The sequence below is a fragment of the Trachurus trachurus genome (genome assembly GCF_905171665.1).
Source record: "Trachurus trachurus genome assembly, chromosome: 17".
Lineage (NCBI taxonomy): Eukaryota > Metazoa > Chordata > Actinopteri > Carangiformes > Carangidae > Trachurus > Trachurus trachurus.
In genome coordinates, this window is record NC_139900.1 from 3562509 (window position 1) to 3583182 (window position 20674).

A 20674-nucleotide genomic window follows, 5' to 3' on the forward strand; every position below is an offset into this window, starting at 1 on the left:
GTTATAATGCAGTTATAACACTGTATAACTATAGTTATAAACACTCATAAATGATCATAATGCTTTATAACAATAATCATAACACACTATAAAGCATTTTATCATGACTTATAAGGTCAGGTATTATAATACATTATAATTGTTAGTAACTCGCTGACAATGCCCATGTCGATAATACATTATAAATATAGTTATAATGTGTTATAATTGTCTTATAAAAGTGTATAACCATCATTATAAATACTCATAAATGATCATAAGGCTTTATAACATTTAGCATAACACATTATAGAGCATTTTATAATGGCTTAAGGTCAAGTATTATAATAGAGTTATAATGCTCTATGATGTGTTATGCTTATTGTTATAAAGCCTTATGATCATTTATGAGTGTTTATTATGATAGTTATACATGTTTATAAGCCAATTGTAATACATTATAACTATATTTATAATGCATTATCGATGTGGTCATTGTCAGCGAGTTACTAACAATTATAACATATTTAGTAGTATTATGTAACACAACCTCTGCAATGATAATCAATGGAATGGCTTCTCTGCAATACATTCTATTGGCGGTAGTGGGGGTTCCGATGATCAAGAAAAGTGGGTGTGGCTGTTTTTTTCTCCACCAACGAGTGTTTTGGGCATAAAACTAATGTTTGCGATCAACTCAGAATCATGAAAAACCCCTAGTTTGACCCCTCACAAGTTACTTAAGGCCAAATTTAACATTTCGGAATGTTCAAAAATCCAGTTACGGGTACCCCAACTTTGAGTCGTTTTTTAGGGGGTTTCCCACGGGAGTTCAATTTCAACATTTTAAGACATGATACTACGCACGTTCCTAAAGACAACTGTGAAGAAATTTCTTGGTAAGGATTTAGTTCCCAGATTTTCATATGTTGCCCTTACTAACCTTCTGGATTCAATAGTTCTTCAAAAGAACACAATAGGATGACTGAGTGTGAATAAAGAGCTTTATTAACAACAATACAAAGTCTAATAAACATAAAGATTATGTAATGATGAGAAGAACAGGAAAGTGTCATTGGGATCCTTAACTCTGATGACAGACTGTGGATTCTAATAATCCTACTAAAGACTGATTGGTCACTACATTTCCCCCCCTACAGGCGTTGCAGGTTTACATCTTCTCACCAGTGTGTGTTTTCATATGAGCTGAGGACTGGTAAGAATATCTGAATCTTTCCCCACATATTTCACAAGAACAAGGCTTCTCACCTGTGTGGATTCTTATATGCTTAGTCAAATCTGACTTGGTGATACATTTTTTCCCACAAGAGTTGCAGGTGTACGGCCTCTCACCTGTGTAGGTTATGTGGACATACAAACTTCTTATACAGGTAAAATCTTTATCACATATGTCAAAAGAAAAATGCTTCTCACGAGTGTGAAAGTCGTGAATTAAAGAATAATATTTGGCTGGTATACATTTTAGCATGTTTAGTTCAATGAAGCATTAGAGTCAGAAATGACCTGTTTTATTCAGGTGTTCAGTGTGTATAATGCAGTCTGGGTAAACAAGAACAGATGGATAAGATCAAAACTGAAATACAAGAAATCATTGGCTTACTATATCAAGAGCATATGCCAGATCCTGTGAAACTGAAATAGACTGAGCACTATGACCGGGGAGAGCAAGATCATACAAAAAATATTTAAGAAATGTAATTGTTAAGACAGATCATTGGTCCTCAGAAAGGAAATTATTAGATTACTTTGTTGAATATAGTCATTAATCTCATATCTTAATCTCAAAAGAATACAACAGGAGAACCGAGTGTGACTAAAGAGATTAATTAACTACAACACTGACTACAGAGAAAAGGCAACATCAAAATTCAAGCATAATACAAGTGGTTTAATGATTAACCAGCAAAATAAAGATTTCATAAAAGCAGTTGTCACTAAGTGTGGACTAGACAGTGATTCTTTGATTAGTAGGACGATGACAATGACATTTTAGAGGTCATACAATGTTGTGAGGATTCAGACAGTCTTAAAAAACAAACAAACAAAAAAACATTTGGTGTTACATGTAATTGTCTAATATCAACATTCATCTTTCTATTACAAAATGGGGATACTTTTTTCCCCCCATTTTGTTTGTGCAGGTTTTATCTATCTACCTACTGAAGGCCAACTGGACACTTGGTGTTCTGGTCAATTTAATGGTTTGGTTTGGTGGTGGGAAGGAAATAAAAGAGTAATTTTGAATCTGTAACTCTGTATGTGCTATGATGAACTTCTTTATTAGTTTGTGCCATGGCTGATGACATACCAGCTTCTCACCTGTGTGGTTTTTAATAAACCTACTTAATACTGATTGTTCACTACAAATGTTCCCTACAGGTGTTCCAGACTTATAGTTTTTCACCTTCATGTGTTTTTTTATGGGCTTCGGATTGGAATGGATAACTGAATTTTTCCCCACATGTATCACAAGAATAAGGCTTCTCACCTGTGTGGATCCTTGTATGTCTAATCAAATATGACTGGACAGTAAACTTTTTCCCACAAGTGTTGCAGGCATATGGCCTCTCATCTGTGTGGATTCTCATGTGGAACACCAGTGCCATTCGACGGCTAAAACCTTTTCCACATTTTCCACATAAATGAGGCTTCTCACCTGTGTGGGTTCTTCTGTGATCATTTAAGGTTGTGCTGTTAATAAACTTTTTCCCACAGGTGTTGCAGGTGTACGGCTTCTCACCTGTGTGGATTTTTGTATGCCTAATCAAATCTGAATGGCCAGTAAACTTTTTCCCACAGGTGCTGCAGGTGTACGGCTTCTCACCAGTGTGGATTCTTCTGTGAGTCGCCAGGTTTGCATTGCGTGCGAACCTTTTCCCACATGTTTCACAAGAATACGGCCTCTCACCTGTGTGGGTTCTCATATGACTCACCAAGTGTTCTTCACGGGTAAAACCTTTGTCACACAGTTCACAAGAAAAAGGCCTTTCACCTGTGTGGATGTACGTATGCCTAATGAAATCTGTCTTGCGGGTAAACTTTGTCCCACAAGTGTTACAGGTGTACTGCCTCTCACCGTGCATTCTCATATGGATGTCTAAGTTGATTTGATGCATAAAACCTTTCCCACATATTACACACAAATAAGACCTCTCACCTGTGTGACTACGTACACTGTCACTTGTGTTAGTGTGACCTTCCATCTGTGGTTGTGTCTCTACATTTCCAGGTGGTTCTGGGTCTACATGTCCACTTCCTTCCTGATGTTGGCTCTCAGCTACAGCAGAGCTGTGAGAGAGAAGCTGCTGGTCACTGGTTGGTTCTGGTTCTCTGTGGTCACTTCCCTCATGAGTAGGAGTCAACATAAAGGTGTCAGTCTCCTGCTTCAGTAGCAGCTGCTCTCCCTCCTGACTGCTGCAGACCTCCTCCTCTTCCTCTTTCATCTGTGGAGGCTCTGGCTCCTCCTGCTCCAGACTGGAGAGAACAAACTCCTCCTGACAGACAAGTGGCTGTGGGAGCTCTGGAAGGACAAAGAGTATGAGAAATACCAGAAATATAGAGAATAGAAAGTGTCTGATCAAGTGACAGAGAAGAAACGGGAAGTACAGAGAAGACATGGAGGAACATGAAGGACACACAATTGTGTTACCTTTCAATCAGACTATTCTGGTTTTACAGACCTGTCCTGTGTAGCAGAGTTTCAGGTTTCCAAATGAGATCCTGCAGTCTGTCAGTCTCCTGCTTCAGTAGCAGCTGCTCTCCCTCCTGACTGCTGCAGACCTCCTCCTCCTCCTCTTCCTCTTTAATCTGTGGAGGCTCTGGCTCCTCCTGCTCCAGACTGGAGAGAGCCTCCTCCTCCTCCTGACAGACATGATGCTGTGGGAGCTCTGGATGGAAAAAGAGACAATACTAATCTGATCATAGAGAAACTCAGATTTAGATTTTCACTCATAACAAACTTGTCCAAATATTCAATCAAAGAAAATCAATGACCAAAGTATAAAATGCCAAGGTTGTCCAATGTTTCTAATCCTATTTGTGGTATCCGTGGACACCATCTCAAGGTGCAGTTGAGAAGTGCCCACATCAGGAACCCCAGAATTGCCTCTTTGGTTTTTGCAGATCTTGTGGTCCTGATGGCTTCATCAGAACGTGACCTTCAGGACTGGGACAGTTTACAGTTGAGTATGAAGCTGCAGGGACAAGAGTCAGAACCTCCAAGTCTGAGGCCATATGGTTCTCAGTTGGAAAGTGGTGGAGTGGACTAGGGATTGGGCATTTCAAGCAAAAGTACTATTCCAAAATCACGGGCACTAATCGATTATTTATATATTTTATTATTTTCAAAAATTGAAAGATTATTAATCGACTAGCTGGAAAACACTAAAGGCCAGTCCCTTAACCCATTGTAAGGATTATATATCCCATCTGGAAAGGGAACGCTTGGGGACCCCCCAGGAGGAGATGGAGAGCGTTACCAGGGAGACGTCTTCCTAGACAAATAACTAAGTCCAGTTGCTTTCGATTTAACCTCCTTTGAAATACTATGACCTGGGCAAATGAGAATGCACCGGCTTACCAGGGAGAGCGATGTCTAGGACCTTAGTCTGCTGCCACCATGACCCCACCCCAGATAAGTGATAGATGATGGATGGAGGCAACAAGTATAAGAGAGACAGAGCAAAACAAACCACAAGCAGCACACCAAGCAAAGAGCTGTGTGTGTAAAACTGAACAGGAAACAGGAAAAAAACACTAAAGGTTGAAGAAGTTGCTCCCCTGGTGGTCCTGACCTGCTCCAATCATGTCAACAACAAAGACTATAGTGTCTCTGCTCCTGGTTTTACAGACCTGTCCTGTGGAGCTTTATCCCTTGGTTTAGGACGGTATCCAGCAGTCTGCGCTGACGATCGATCTCCTCCTCGTACTCGACGACAGTTTGTTTAAAGACTCTGAATATTTCTTCAGCAGCAGCAGTTAGTCGCTCGGTGACAAACTCTCTCAGAGACTCAACTGAAGACATCGTTGCTTCATCCACACTGAAATATTTCTCTGAGATACGACCACACCGACCGTCTTCAAGCTGACTCCACAGACACACTCAGCGCTGCTAGCGAGCTGTCGTTGTTTACTTCCGCTAGGTGTCACACTGTGAAGTTCCGGTGGCGGAACGTCAGTATTTTTTTTTCTTTCCGCCTCAAAGTTTCCTACTGTAAATGTTCTAGGCTAATGACATACAATTGCCTCTATGACAAAAGTGGAATTATATTTAATGATACATCATTTATTAATCAAAAGTGTATTCAACAAAGTTAATTCAAGAAAAGTACCGTATTTGGCTGGTAACCATAAGTAAGGAACTAACTCCGTTCCCACATATTGCTGCACTGACTGACAGTGAACTACTACTAATCACGCAGTGACTTATACACTTGCATTTATGTATTTATTTATTCCTTCACTATGTTCATGTATTTCTAGATTTGATCCATTGTTGTTTCTTATCTATCCTTTGTATAGATTTTATAGTGACTTTGTTGCTTTTACTTGGCATTGTCATTGTACAACAGTGCAGTGTGCTTCTTGCCTCTTTGTCTTTCCCTCTCTTTTAATGTCTGTCATGTCTTCAAATGTCTAGCAGCTGCAGTAATAACATTTGCCCGTTTCAGAACAATAAAGATGATCTTACCGTACTTGACACATCACTAACTCTGTTCCCACACATTGCACATAGGCTACAACACAATTTATGAACTGAACTTCCTTGTTAACAGGGTTTCCCCAGTCCTCAAAGGGGACAAAATTATCTTATTCATCAGTCTCATACCTTCTGGATTCAATAGATCTTCAAAAGAACACAACAGGACGACTGAGTGTGAATAAAAAGCTTTATTCCCCCCCCCCCCCCCCAGCATAGCAAAGGGAAATACAGTCTTTGACATTCCTGCAATATGTCATATACAGCATATGTTAGCTGCCTTATGTTCAAAACACAACATAAAACAAAAAATCACATAGAACACAAAACAACATGCTTCTCATGTTATTTAAGCAGATGATTTACACCACTTAGTGGAGTCCTATCAAATGATACAATGAAAAACTATGGGTATCTGAAAGAAAAAAAAGGAAAAAGAAAAAAGGACAATAATAAAATAAAACGCTTTATTAACAACAATACAAAGTCTAATAAACATGTGGTGGAAAATTCCCACGACAAACATAAAGATGACAGTAACAATAAAATTACATGTGATGTTGAGAAGAACAGTTAAGTGTCATTTGGATCCTTAATTCTGTATATGAACTTCTTTGTTTGTGGCTGAGGACAGACCTGCTCCTCACCTGTGGATTCTAATAAACCTGCTCAAAACTGCAGGTTTACAGTTCCTCATCTATGTTCAGCTCATCACCTGTGTGTTTTCTCATATGGGCCACAAGTTCGTCACGCTCTGTGAATTCCTCCCCACACATTTCACAGGGATAAGCCTCCTTATTTGCGTGGTTTCTAATATGTATAGAGTATTTGTAAACATCCGTGAAACTTTTCCCACATATTTCACAAGGATCAGGCTCTTCCTCTGCGTGGAGTCTTGCATGCCTTTTTAAATCTGACTTGGAATGACATTTTCTCCCACAGCAGATGCAGATGTACACTTGATCTGTGTGGATTCTTGCATGCCTTTCTAAATCTGACCTGGAACGACGTATTTTCCCACAGGAGGTCACCTTCTGACCTGTGTGGATTTTTGCATGTGCATTCAAGTCCCGTTTAGTGTTAAATCCTTCCTGACAAATGATGCAGGTGTACGGCTTCTCAGCTGTGTGGACTCTCTTATGGATGGAACATTGGTAATAATTAGGGAATGTTTCCCCACATATTCTACAAGGATAAGCCTTCCCACCTAGGTGGACCATTGTGTGAATCCTCATGGTTTTTTTGTAAACAAATTTTTTCCCACAAAAGGAGCAGGTGAAAGGCTTCTCACCGGTGTGGCTTCTTGTATGTTCAGTCAAGTCCCTTTTAGATCTACAGTTTTTCCCACAAGTGCTGCAGCAGTACTGTTTCTTCGGTTTGTGGGTGTTCATGTGGCGCAACAGGTCTGGCTCACATTTGAAAACTTTGTCACATATTTTACAAGAGACTATGTGACTTCTTGAATGTATTCTCAGACTTGACCTGTCACTGAATTCTCCACCACAGGTGCGGCAAGAGAATTTCCTTTCACTTGTGTGGCCACTCTGGTGTTTCTTCAGTGTGGACTTACACTTAACAGTTTTTCCAGAAGTGTCACGTTTTAGAGACTTTTTACCTTTCTTAGTGTTACAGTGACTTTTTGTTGTGGAAGCGTTGTGCACATTGTCACCGTCACTTGTGTTTTTGCGACATCTCCTTTTTGGTCGTGCCTTCACATTTCCAGGTGGTTCTGGGTCTACATGTCCACTTCCTTCCTGATGTTGGCTCTCAGCTACAGCAGAGCTGTGAGAGAGGAGCTGCTGGTCACTGGTTGGTTCTGGTTCTCTGTGGTCACTTCCCTCATGAGTAGGAGTCACCATAAAAGTGTCAGTCTCCTGCTCCAGTAGCAGCTGCTCTCCCTCCTGACTGCTGCAGACCTCTTCCTCTTCTGCTTCAATCTGTGAAAGGCCTGGCTCCTCCTGCTCCAGACTGGAGAGAACCTCCTCCTCCTGACAGACACGTCGCTGTAGGTGCTCTGGAACTACAAGGAGACATTAGAATTAGAAGATCATGGAAAAAAAACAATTAAATTCAATACTTTATTTCTGACACAGCGGCGGTCCATAGAACAACATAGAACAAAAAAATATTGTTCTATGGACCGCTGCTGTGTCAGAAATAAAGTATTGAATTGAATTGAAAAAAAAAAACTCTTCAATAAAAGAAATTTAGTCAGAGTATAAAGGTGACCAATCATCTCCTATTTCGCGGTCAAAACACATAATCAGCAAATGGCGCATTTCCACTAGCACGGCTCGGCTCGATACGGCTCGGCGCGCTATTTGCGCGTTTCCACTAGCACGCAGTACCTGCAACCAGGTACACTTTTGGTATCACCTCAGCCCTGGTCCCAAGCGAGCCGAAGCGTTACTAAAACGTGACGTCAGCCGACTGCCTTCCACTGATTGGCCGATGAGTGTCGTCACTGGAAGCGTCATAACCGCGCGACGACCGACAACAGAAAATTTCCTGCTGAAACCTGTTATTACCTACGTGACTTTATTAAGTTTTAATATTTTTCATGCGAGAAAGTAACTGTTTAGATCCCCAATGTGCGGTTAGTTTATGCAAGCAACAGCTGTTTTAATTTGCCCCGATGTTTTTCGGAGAAGTGAAGCTCCAGGTCTGAGCAGCGACCGCGACATCATAGAGGCAGCAGCCCGGCTCCTGACGTGCTCCGCCGGCCAGCCTAATTAACTTACCCGATGGCTTTTAAAGGTTTACCACCGGCTGGTTAAACTCTTTTTAGGGGATAAATGTTGGTCTCATTGATGAAATCTAACAATTGTGGCTGTAGCAGAAGTTTGTTTGTGGTTAGACACAAGAGCAGCACTGCCTTGGGGTCTGTACGCACAGAAAACACCACATTAAACTGTATTTTATTTTGTGAAAATAACCGGAAGTGCGTTGCTCACTACGGCTAGCTTTAGTAACTCCGACTTCTTCGAAACAAAATTGTAAACAGCTGGTATTTTGTCAGATTTTCAACACGTTGGGGATCTAAACCACTACTTTCGCGCCTGAAAATGTTTCAAATGTTGCTAAAGTTATATATTTACAGAGTTTAGAACGTTGCTCGGCGCTGTGTAAATGACGTCACGGCGGCACTAGTGATACTCAGTTGTAATGGAAACACAACCAAACCGTATCGAGCCGAGCCGCATCGAGCCGAGCCGTGCTAGTGGAAATGCGCCATTACACTTAACAGTTTTTATAGAAGTGTCACGTTTTAGAGTCTTTTTACCTTTCCTAATGTCACAGCGACTCTTTGTTGTCGGAGAGTTGTGTACATTGTCACTGGTGTTTTTGCGACATCTCCTTTTTGGTCGTGCTTCCACATTTCCAGGTGGTTCTGGGTCTACATGTCCACTTCCTTCCTGATGTTGGCTCTCAGGTACAGCAGAGCTGTGAGAGAGGAGCTGCTGGTCACTGGTTGGTTCTGGTTCTCTGTGGTCACTTCCCTCATGAGTAGGAGTCACCATAAAGGTGTCAGTCTCCTGCTCCAGTAGCACCTGCTCTCCCTCCTGACTGCTGCAGACCTCCTCCTCCTCCTCCTGACAGGCATGTCGCTGTAGGAGCTCTGGAACTACAAGGGGACATGAGAATTAGAAGATCATGGGGAAAAAACTCAGATGGAGGTTTGGTCTTTTTTTTGTTTACCCTTAAGCAACTCACAGATAACAAACTTTCTGCAGCCCAATGTATACTGCCCACCCTAAAGCAACTCACCGATAAACTATTCAATAAAAGAAATTTAGTCAGAGTATAAAGCTGACCAATCTACTACTTCGCGGTCTAAACACATCAATTAATATATGACTCCAATGCTGGTCTTCTAAAGAGGGGAAGCTCATTTTTGGCCTACATCATCATACACATTAATCTAACTTACATAGTTTTTGTTAGTTCAATATATGTTGGAATTATGTTAAACTGAAACAATGAAAGCTATAATGTTGTTTTATCTACAATGAAAGCTATAATTTTGTTTTATCTACAATGAAAGCTATAATGTTGTTTTATCTACAATGAAAGCTATAATTTTGTTTTATCTACAATGAAAGCTATAATGTTGTTTTATCTACAATGAAAGCTATAATTTTGTTTTATCTACAGTGTATGACTTGTACAATGGAGATGGGCTGTATCGCCAAGCAAATATCAAGAAATGAGCTGCAGTCTGTCTCTCGACTTTGCTCGCAGAATCTGCAACGGGACTGAACTCTACAGTTTTTCCCACAAGTGCTTCAGCAGTATTGTTTCTTCGGTGCATGGGTTTTCAGGTTGAGCAACAGGTTTGGCTCACATTTGAGAACTTTGTCACATAATTTACAAGGGTATGACTTCTCAACCGTGTGACTTCTTGAACGTCTTCTCAGACTTGACCTGTTACCGAGTTCCACAGGTGCTGCAAAAAATGTCCTTTCACCTGTGTGGCCACTCTGGTGTTTCTTCAGTTTAGACTAACACTTAACAGTTTGTATACAGAAGTGTCACGTTTTAGAGTCTTATTACCTTTCCTAGTGTCACAGCGACTCTTTGTTGTAGGAGAGTTATGTACATTGTCACTTGTGTTTTTGCGACATCTCCTTTTTGGTCGTGCCTTCACATTTCCAGGTGGTTCTGGGTCTACATGTCCACTTCCTTCCTGATGTTGGCTCTCAGCTACAGCAGAGCTGTGAGAGAGGAGCTGCTGGTCACTGGTTGGTTCTGGTTCTCTGTGGTCACTTCCCTCATGAGTAGGAGTCACCATAAAGGTGTCAGTCTCCTGCTCCAGTAGCAGCTGCTCTCCCTCTTGACTGCTGCAGACCTCCTCCTCTTCCTCTTTAATCTGTGGAGGCTCTGGCTCCTCCTGCTCCTGATTGGAGAGAACCTCCTCCTCCAGACAGACACGTCGCTGTAGGTGCTCTGGAACTACAAGGAGACATTAGAATTAGAAGATCATGGAAAAAAACTCAGATGGAGGTTTGGTCTTTTTTTTTTTTTTTTTACCCTAAAGCAACTCACTGATAAACTATTCAATAAAAGAAATTTAGTCAGAGTATAAAGCTGACCAATCATGTCCTACTTTGCGGTCTAAACACATCAACTAATATATGACTCCAATGCTGGTCTTCTAAAGAGGGGAAGCTCATTTTTGGCCTACATCATCATACATATTAATCTAACATAGTTTTTGTTAGTTCAATATATGTTGGAATTATGTTAAACGGAAACAATGAAAGCTATAATTTTGTTTTATCTACAATGAAAGCTATAATTTTGTTTTATCTACAGTGTATGACTTGTACAATGGAGATGGACTGTATCACCAAGCAAATATCAAGAAATGAGCTGCAGTCTGTCTCTCGACTTTGCTCCTAGAATCTGCAACGGGACTGAACTCTACAGTTTTTCCCACAAGTGCTTCAGCAGTATTGTTTCTTCGGTGCATGGGTTTTCAGGTTGAGCAACAGGTTTGGCTCACATTTGAGAACTTTGTCACATAATTTACAAGGGTATGACTTCTCAACCGTGTGACTTCTTGAACGTCTTCTCAGACTTGACCTGTTACTGAGTTCTGCAAAAAATGTCCTTTCACCTGTGTGGCCACTCTGGTGTTTCTTCAGTTTAGACTTACACTTAACAGTTTTTATAGAAGTGTCACATTTTAAAGTCTTTTTACCTTTCCTAATGTCACAGCGACTCTTTGTTGTCGGAGAGTTGTGTACATTGTCACTGGTGTTTTTGCGACATCTCCTTTTTGGTCGTGTCTCTACATTTCCAGGTGGTTCTGGGTCTACATGTCCACTTCCTTCCTGATGTTGGCTCTCAGCTACAGCAGAGCTGTGAGAGAGGAGCTGCTGGTCACTGGTTGGTTCTGGTTCTCTGTGGTCACTTCCCTCATGAGCAGGAGTCAACATAAAGGTGTCAGTCTCCTGCTCCAGTAGCAGCTGCTCTCCCTCCTGACTGCTGCAGACCTCCTCCTCCTCCTCCTGACAGGCATGTCGCTGTAGGAGCTCTGGAACTACAAGGGGACATGAGAATTAGAAGATCATGGGGAAAAAAAACTCAGATGGAGGTTTGGTCTTTTTTTTGTTTACCCTTAAGCAACTCACAGATAACAAACTTTCTAAAACTTTCTGCACCCCAATGTATACTGCCCACTTGTGGCGGCACTACAAAAGGAGCTCCATGCAGAGACTGAAGGTGGCATATAATGATGGCCTGAGGATGCTGCTCAATGTGCCTAGAGGGAGCAGTGCGAGCCAAATGTTTGTGAGTGCTGGTGTGTCTGCACATGTCCTACTGTACTCAGGAACCTCATGTTCAGCTGTGTAGAATATCTAAATCAACAAACAGCATCATTTCTGCACTGGCAAATGCTGCCTTGAGTACGGTTGGGTTCACTTCAAGGCTCTGGAGGCATTGGCGTTTTAGCTTGTATAGCCTATGTGATATTTGGAATATCTGTCTGTTCTGTGTATGTGTATGTGTGTTTTAAAAAACAATTCAATTCAATACTTTATTTCTGACACAGCGGCGGTCCATAGAACAACATAGAACAAAAAATATTGTTCTATGGACCGCCACTGTGTCAGAAATAAAGTATTGAATTGAACTGAAAAAAAAACAACTCTTCAATAAAAGAAATTTAGTCAGAGTATAAAGGTGACCAATCATCTCCTATTTCGCGGTCAAAACACATCAACAACTAATATATGACTCCAGTGCTGGTCTTACCAAAGGGGGAAGCTCATTTTTGGCCTACATCATCATACACATTAATCTAACTTACATAGTTTTTGTTAGTTCAATATATGTTGGAATTATGTTAAACTGAAACAATGAAAGCTATAATTTTGTTTTATCTACAGTGTATGACCTGTACAATGGAGATGGGCTGTATCGCCAAGCAAATATCAAGAATGAGCTGCAGTCTGTCTCTTTGACTTTGCTAGCAGAACCTGCCAACGGGCCTGATCTGAACTAGAGCACTGGAAAAGAGAGTAACGACACCACCATTGACTCCCGTGGTAAGGATTTTGCGCCCCGAGTGGCAGGATATGGGTATTGCAAAAGCGCCCAGAAAACTCATTCACTCCAATGTATGTGTGTTGCCCACTTGTTGATGAAAAAGGCCGTGTTTTTGTTTTTAGGTCTCATATCAAATTATACTTATTTGTTTATTACAAAATGTAGATTGGAACATTAATGTAGACAACTGTTTTTTTTTGTTTTGTTTTTTACTCGCCTATGTTAATGTTAATGTTTATCTGTAAGGGGTCCTCAATGATGCTAACATGGGTGATCTATAAATGTCCTTAAATTATTGAAAATACCACACTTGCTCGTTCACCAACAATGCAGAGTTGTCAGTTCTTGGGCCATTCCATTGGACCAATGCGTATCGTTACTCGACACTCGACAATCCTCCAGTGCCGGACATGTTTCATAACAAATTTCTTCATTTCATAAAAGCCCTCAATTTATGAAAAAACAAAACAAACATACAAATTAACTGTTCAGTATCACTGGTAAATATGATTTACAAAAGAAGCCCATGCCTTTGTTTATTTAATACATTTTGTGTGTTTTTCTTTCTTTCTTTGGGTTCTCATATATGCACCTGTTCCTTTATTGGGTTGTTAAAAAAACGTATGCCACGAATGTTTGTACATATTTCACTGATTCTTGAGAGTCGGGACAAAACATGTCCCACATAGAAAAGTCTTATTTATATCAAAAATAAAGAAATAAATAATGATTGACATACTCACAAAGTTAGATCTAAATGAATTGTGAATACTGATGTTATGTTTTAGCATAGATAATTCCTTTTTTGGGGGATATTTGTTTAATTATATGACCAGTGGTCAGACGGCCCATGTTATTTCTCTTGTCCTCAGCAATAGGTCACAACATTCACCAGCCCCAAAAAACTTTAAAAACCTCTACAATTGTGAAAACATTTATATCAAATCAAAGATAAGGGTTATAAATGTATAAAACAATGCATGCCATGAACATCTAAAAATATTTTCCACAGAAATCTGCCCATCAAAGTTGTGTCCTCTGTTTCCGTCAACTCCGTCAGATTTTTTCATAAACCTCATTAAATCAGGCAATAGCATGGCCAGCTATCCCCTGAGGATCCCTTTTCATTCTCCTGGCTGTGGTGAATGCATCAATACCACACATGGTCTGGTAAAGTTGACATTTTTTGATATTTTAGATGAACAATGTCAATTTTCCTATGGTCACAGCCGGAGCATGTCAACACCATCTCTCCCTTATGATACTTTTTTTTAAACCATAGTGGACTCAATGCAAGTATTTTATTGAGATTATGGAGACAGCTAGCAATAGCCAAAAAACTAGCTAGCTAGCTGCAGTGCTTTTTTCTGCAGAAGGAAAAAAACATGCCATTTCGTCAACTCCGTCAGGTTTTATGTCTGACGGAGTTGACATGTAAGCTGACGGAGTTGACAAATCCACCAATAACTGCTTAAATGTGCTAATATTATACTTTTTCAAATATAGTAAAGGAATATGATGTTATTTTAGGGGTTTATCTGCACATTAATGTAGGTATATAGAATGCAATTACATATTTTACAATATACTTATGATTTGTAGAGCACGGCCAGACTGTGGTCTGCTTATTGAATAATTTTCTTCTCTTTTCTATCTGCTTATTATTGAATGACTTTCCAGCACATGTGTTATATAGCACTTGTCTACATGTTTGATTCAATGATTGATGTACAATTTTAAAGGTACAGTGTGTAGTTTTTACTATTGAAAATATACACACTTCTTATAGAGCAGGGAAGAAGTTCAATGTTGCTTTTTCAAATCAGTTTACTTGGACCATCATACCAAAAGTGCACCTGTGGTAATTTTGTCTTGATATATTTTAAGACATGATCCATAGGATATGTGTCCAGAATGCCACAGCATCCAGTCTCTTTGACTCGGACAGTGTGCAAAACCCTGTCTTTCCACCATCATTAGTGTAATATATGCAGTACAGTGTCATCTGTGGCAGATTTGTCCAAAACAGACACATCTTCCAATCAAATGCTAGATACTGTGACATTATAGAAGGGCTTCGGAGTACAAAATGAAGAAGTGCAATTTGTTATAGTTTGAAATGGTGTATTTACAGTTTTGTTTATTATAGTTGAATTTAAAATATGTTCAGTAAGACAAGGGATTGCTATTTTTTAATTTAGTGTCACTTCCATCTGTTTAAAAAAGCTTTTGCTCATTGATCAGAAATGCAAATACAATTTTGTCAACTCCGTCAGCTCCGTCAGATCTTCATCAGCACCGTCAGATGTATGTTTTTGTAATTTTTTGGGAAAACAAATAATTCTTTCTTCAGTTTTTGTTGTTTAAGTAATGAAGGATCATCAGATCTACATCCTCTTGTGTCTTATTCACTTTAGGATTTTTTTCTATAGTGGCAAAATAAAAGATAAAGTTTGAAAATGCTAATTTTTAGAAATCTGTGTATTCATAACAGTGTGAAATTAAACCTTAAGTTTCTTACTTTTTATTGCATATCAGAGTAACTAAACAGTATTAAAACATACATCAGAACGTAAGATTCTTGTTAGGCTATTATAATTATATAATTATATACTTTTAGTGTGTCTGACGGAGTTGACACAAATCAAGTCCTTAAGGTAAACATGTGAATTTGTTAAAAATGTTTTTTAACCTCCAGCCTGCACCTTTACATGGTTAAATAGAACAGATCTTTATCTACATGAATATATAACTCTAATCAATATAGTGTAAATTTTCAAAAAAAGTTTTTCAGAACGTGTTTTGTCCCGACTCTCAAGAATCAGTGATTTACTAATGCAGTAATAAATACAATAAAAATCCTCTGTAGCGTGTTTCAAAACGGCTGCCAATCAAATGCTAATTTCTCCTTTTGATTCGACAGACCATCCAATCATCATGCAGAAGCCCAGCGTCCATTCCCGCCAACAACGTCACAGCATTTATCCAATGAGCGTCTAGTTTTGCTGCAGTAAAAAAAAAAAACCGGTTTAATGCCGCCCTATGAGGCCTGAGTAGCCTCACGTCACCAGGCTCTTGGTCTTCGTTCACTCAGAGTTTTGTCTGGATTCTTTTTCTATTATTACTTTTATTAAGTATCTTCAAATTACAAACATTTAAGGAACGTTTTGCTTGTGCTTTTATTTTGACGCTTACCAAAACAGACACTAAACGGCCCCAGAACCAAGGGGGTGGATCGGACTACGCGCATAAAGGTGTAAATCATAGACGGACATTTTGGACGGGCAACTTGCTCTGACTGTGGCTGCAGTTACAGTGCAGTAGATAGGTGCAGTCATCTTCACTAAAAAAAATACTATTTGCATAATACTTTATAATAAAAAAAAGTACATGATTAAAATGATCCGTGATTTTAAGTATGCTGCGCCGTAACAACATAAACGTTCATAAAAAATCAAACCGTTTGGAAATCGGACAAAAACTGAGCAAGTTTCTTGACATTATAGCAGAACATGCACCATAGTTAACGCTCTGAGGGAGAGAGTTGCCCGTCCCAAGATGGCCGCCGTGTCACTCTTTATACGTCTATGGCGTCAACAGTTCATCAACAGTTCATCATATTTTTAAATATTATTATATATATTATTTAAATGTCGACTCTTTTACCGGGCAGACATGAGTCACATAATAAGTTAGTTTACACCGAGTCCCTCCTGGTTTTACAGACCTGTCTTGTGGAGCTTTCCTCCTGGGTTTAGGACGATATCCAGCAGTATGCGCTGACGATCGATCTCCTCCTCGTACTCGACGACAGTTTGTTTAAAGACTCTGAATATTTCTTCAGCAGCAGCAGTTAGTCGCTCGGTGACAAACTCTCTCAGAGACTCAACTGAAGACATCGTTGCTTCATCCACACTGAACTATTTCTCTGAGATACGACCACACCGACCGTCTTCAAGCTGACTCCACACATACACACTGGCTGTTGGCGCTCTATGTTGGCGCGCAGCGCTGTCTCTGGCTGTATTCGAAACCGCATACTATACTGCTAGTACGTACTGATTTGGCCAAAATGTAGTATGTAGTATGCAGTATGCGAACAAAAGCGAAATCTGCAGTATGCGAAAAGTTCCCGGATGTCGTACTGATTCGGAAAATATCTCCAGTATGCATCTGACCAGTCTACATCGCCTACTGTATCCCACAATGCAACGCTCCCCTGCCGTCCTAACGTAACCAGAGCGTAACCAAAGACGGTAGTGTAGCCGTGTACCGTAACTATAGTTTAATAAAATAAAACTTCATGCAGACTGATCGGTTCATTGTAAAATATTTATTTATTTTTTGTAAATGTGGTGATTTCTGTACGTAACGTTAGGCTCCAGAGCCCCGAGGCAGCGCTGCTTACACACAGGAAGCTTCACTTTACATTCAAACTAACTAACTTAATGCTACTGCCACAATTGAGATTTCATCACTGAGACCAACATTTTTCTCCTAAAAATAATTTAACCAGCCGGTGGTAAACCTTTAAAAACCTGTGGGTAAGTTAATTAGCGATGGTTTTCTCCTCCGGAATGACGTAGTGCTGGCCGGCCGAGCAGCTCTGCAGACCGGCTGCTGCCTCTGTGATGTCCCGGTCGCTGCGGAGCTTCACTTCTCCGAAAAACATCGGATCAAACTTTTAAACAGCCGTCATTTGGATAAACTGGCCGTATATTTGGGGTCTTAACAGTTACTTTCTCGCATGAAAAAATATTAAAACTTAATAAAGTTACATAATTACAGCGCTAGAGCGAGAAATAAAACAGCTTTTAGCCTGTTTACAGCTGCTGCTACCGGTTGCCGTGAAATGCATTCTGGGAAACTCGTATACTGCATACTGTGATGATAACGGCGTCGGTCTGCTGAAGCAGCATACTGAATCCCACATTCAGTATGCAGTATACAGTACATATAACGCAGTATGTAGTAGGCAGTACGGTAGTATGCGGTTTCGAAAACAGCCGCTGTTTACTTCCGCTGGGTGTCACACTGTGAAGATCCGGTGGGGAACGTCAATTATTCTTATTCTTTCCGCTAGAAGCAAACCGCAAAACGTTACTTTCTATATATTGTTAATCTAGGTATAACAGACAAATAGAATCATAATATTTCATTCTCATTTTTTGAAACACAATTTTATTCAACAAATCATCATCAATAAATAAATGTTTTACAATGAACCAGGCCGATCTCAGAGCTGGCAAGACTCTCCGGTAAGGCTTATTGAACGGTTAAATGCCGTTTACAGGACGAGAGCAGTCAAAACGGCGGTTTAAAGCTAGCTACAGTGAGGGTAGGTTCACTTCCTGTTTACAAAGTAAAAGTCCTGTTTACAAAGTAAAAGCACCAATTCTATCGTAATGGCTTTCCTTGTGATAAAAGGTTAAAACAGAGTGTGAATAAAAAGCTTTATTCCCCCCCAAGCAGCATAGCAAAGGGAAATACAGTCTTTGACATTCCTGCAACATGTCATACAGCATATGTTAGCTGCCTTATGTTCAAAACACAACATAAAACAAAAAATCACATAGAACACAAAACAACATGCTTCTCATGTTATTTAAGCAGATGATTTACACCACTTAGTGGAGTCCTATCAAATGATACAATGAAAAACTACGGGTTAGTGATGGCCAGATGAAGTCTCATGAAGCACTGAAGCTTTTCATCAAATTGGTTCACTCAAGCACGAAGCTTCTTGAGGCTTCATTTGCTCAACTACGCCATCTACTGGCCAAAAAAAAGTATCACAATGATATTAGTGGTCTGTAGATAGATGTATATTTTGAACTTTGTACTGGTTTAAATAGGCCATTTGTGTTCATAAAGAGTGTTAAGGGAAAGTGGGAATGGGGGTGAGGACAATGAATATGCTTGTGTTGACGTGGGTTGTGAGACATTGAATGTGCTTGTGAAACTTATGGAACCATTTTCATTGATTTTTATTTAGAAACAACAATTTTTCGACAGTTTTCGGACTAAGCCGATTTCTTTTTTTACAAAGGATTTCCCCTGCCTTCGAAAACACCCTTTCGCAAGGCACAGAGGATGCTGGGGTGCTCAAGAACGCGATGGCGAGCTTGTGCAGGCTGGGGTACACGTATTTCTGCCTTTCCCAGTACTTGAGAGGATCCTCTTGTCGGGCAATGTTTGGCTCCATCATGTACCGCTGCACTTCCACAGCGGCATCGGCAGTCACGTTCACTCTTCTTGACTGCATTATAGTGTCATCCAGGCGACGCCACAGACTACTGCCTAACAGAGAAAGAGAGTGTGTAAGTTACAGTAGGGACATTCAATGCAATAAACCATTTCATTACTAGTAAGTAATTACCTTGGGTCACAGGCTGAGCAACTTCTTGTGGTTGCGGTGTTGGTGGTGGTGTTGTTGAAGAGGCTGACATGCTGGTTCTCATGACAGCAGCACATTCTGCTGTCAGCCTCTTCACTGCCTCCGCTGCTTTTCCAGGGCTGAAAAACCCAATGTTTTTAAATCGTGGATCCAGCAGCGTAGACAGAGACATGATGCTCATTGACTGCAGCGTCTGGAGCTTCTCCCTCAGCTGCCTCCTCAGGTGCTCTGCCACTGATGTGCTGACTGGACATCCTGCACGCAGTACCTCATCCTCCAGTGAGTGGTCCAGCATTGACAGAAGAGGTATCACTTTCGACCCAGACACCCTCTTCTCCTCAGAGAGCTCCACAGTCGCAGCATTAAACGGCCCAAGAACCCGCACGCACCCAGCAATTACACCATACTCCTCCGATGACAGTGGGGCGATGTCGGTGCTTAGGCTGGCCAGAGCTGCTCCCACAGGTTCTCTCTGGTCAAACAGTCTTTGCAGCATGTGATAGGTGCTGTTCCACCGAGTCTCCACCTCTTGCATTAGCTTCAGAGTTGGCCTTCCCATTTGCTGCTGTACCTGTGTGAGCCTCTCCTGTAAAAACAACAAAAGCAATTATGTGAACTGTCACAGCAGCAGCACCTCAAACCACCAAGCATGATTAAAAAAACTGTTATGAAGTGAAAAAAACTTACTTTGGCAGTGGTGCTGCTCCTGAAGTAGCCCACCATTTTCCGAACTTTGGTCCGGATTTCACAGACCACTGGGTTGTGGTCAAGGGCTTTTTTGACAATCAGGTTCCGCGTGTGGGCAACACAAATGGTGTGCCGCATATGCAGCTCCCTGGCACATGCCCCCATATTTGCTGCCCCATCTGTGACCAGGCATGTCACCTTGCTTGCCATCCCCCACTCTATCATGAGTGAGGTTTTCACCCTGGCCAGATTCTCAGCTGTGTGGGCCTGAGGGAAATGCAGGACCCCCAAAACAACAGAATTTAATGTGCTCCTGTCATCCACAAAATGGCAGGTGACAGCCAGGTACGCGTCCATGTTGATTGAAGTCCACATGTCAGAAGTCAGGCTCACTGCAGCGGCCTTGTCAACACTGGCTTTGGCCTTCTCTTTCGCGTCCTTGTACTTGGCCTCCACCATGGCCTTCAATGACTAATGTAAAGAAAACACAGTTCAGATGGCAAATACACTCAGACTTTGTCATATGTCATATATTTATACTAGTGCTGGGCATAGATTAATTTTTTTAATCTAGATTAATCTCACTGCAATCTTGGAGTTAATCTAGATTAATCTAGATTAAAATGGCTCATTTGAATTCTGATGAAGGCATTCAAGTGATGCACGATATGAAAAATTTCTACCGATAACCCATAATTTCCTGGTTCTCATTGCCGATACCGATAAATTCATATTTGTATATATATCATATTAGGCCAGGGGTTTTCAAAGTGTGAGAGAGTGAGCCCCCCTTATTGAAAAATAAACAGCTGTGCGCCCCCCCCCCTCCAAAAAAA

The 20674-nt window shown here is 40.6% G+C and overlaps 1 protein-coding gene across 1 annotated transcript; it reads right to left on the minus strand.

Annotated features, from left to right (window-relative positions):
* Nucleotides 1-1063: 1063 nt before the first annotated feature.
* LOC311001055 (uncharacterized protein) lies at nt 1064-5100 on the minus strand. Its single transcript, XM_083992014.1, has 3 exons — nt 4852-5100; nt 3681-3887; nt 1064-3520 (listed from the first exon to the last, which is right to left on the minus strand). Exons 1-3 carry the CDS (start codon nt 5021-5023, stop codon nt 2391-2393), a joined length of 1509 nt encoding a protein of 502 aa, XP_083848140.1. The 5' UTR covers nt 5024-5100; the 3' UTR covers nt 1064-2390.
* Nucleotides 5101-20674: the final 15574 nt, after the last annotated feature.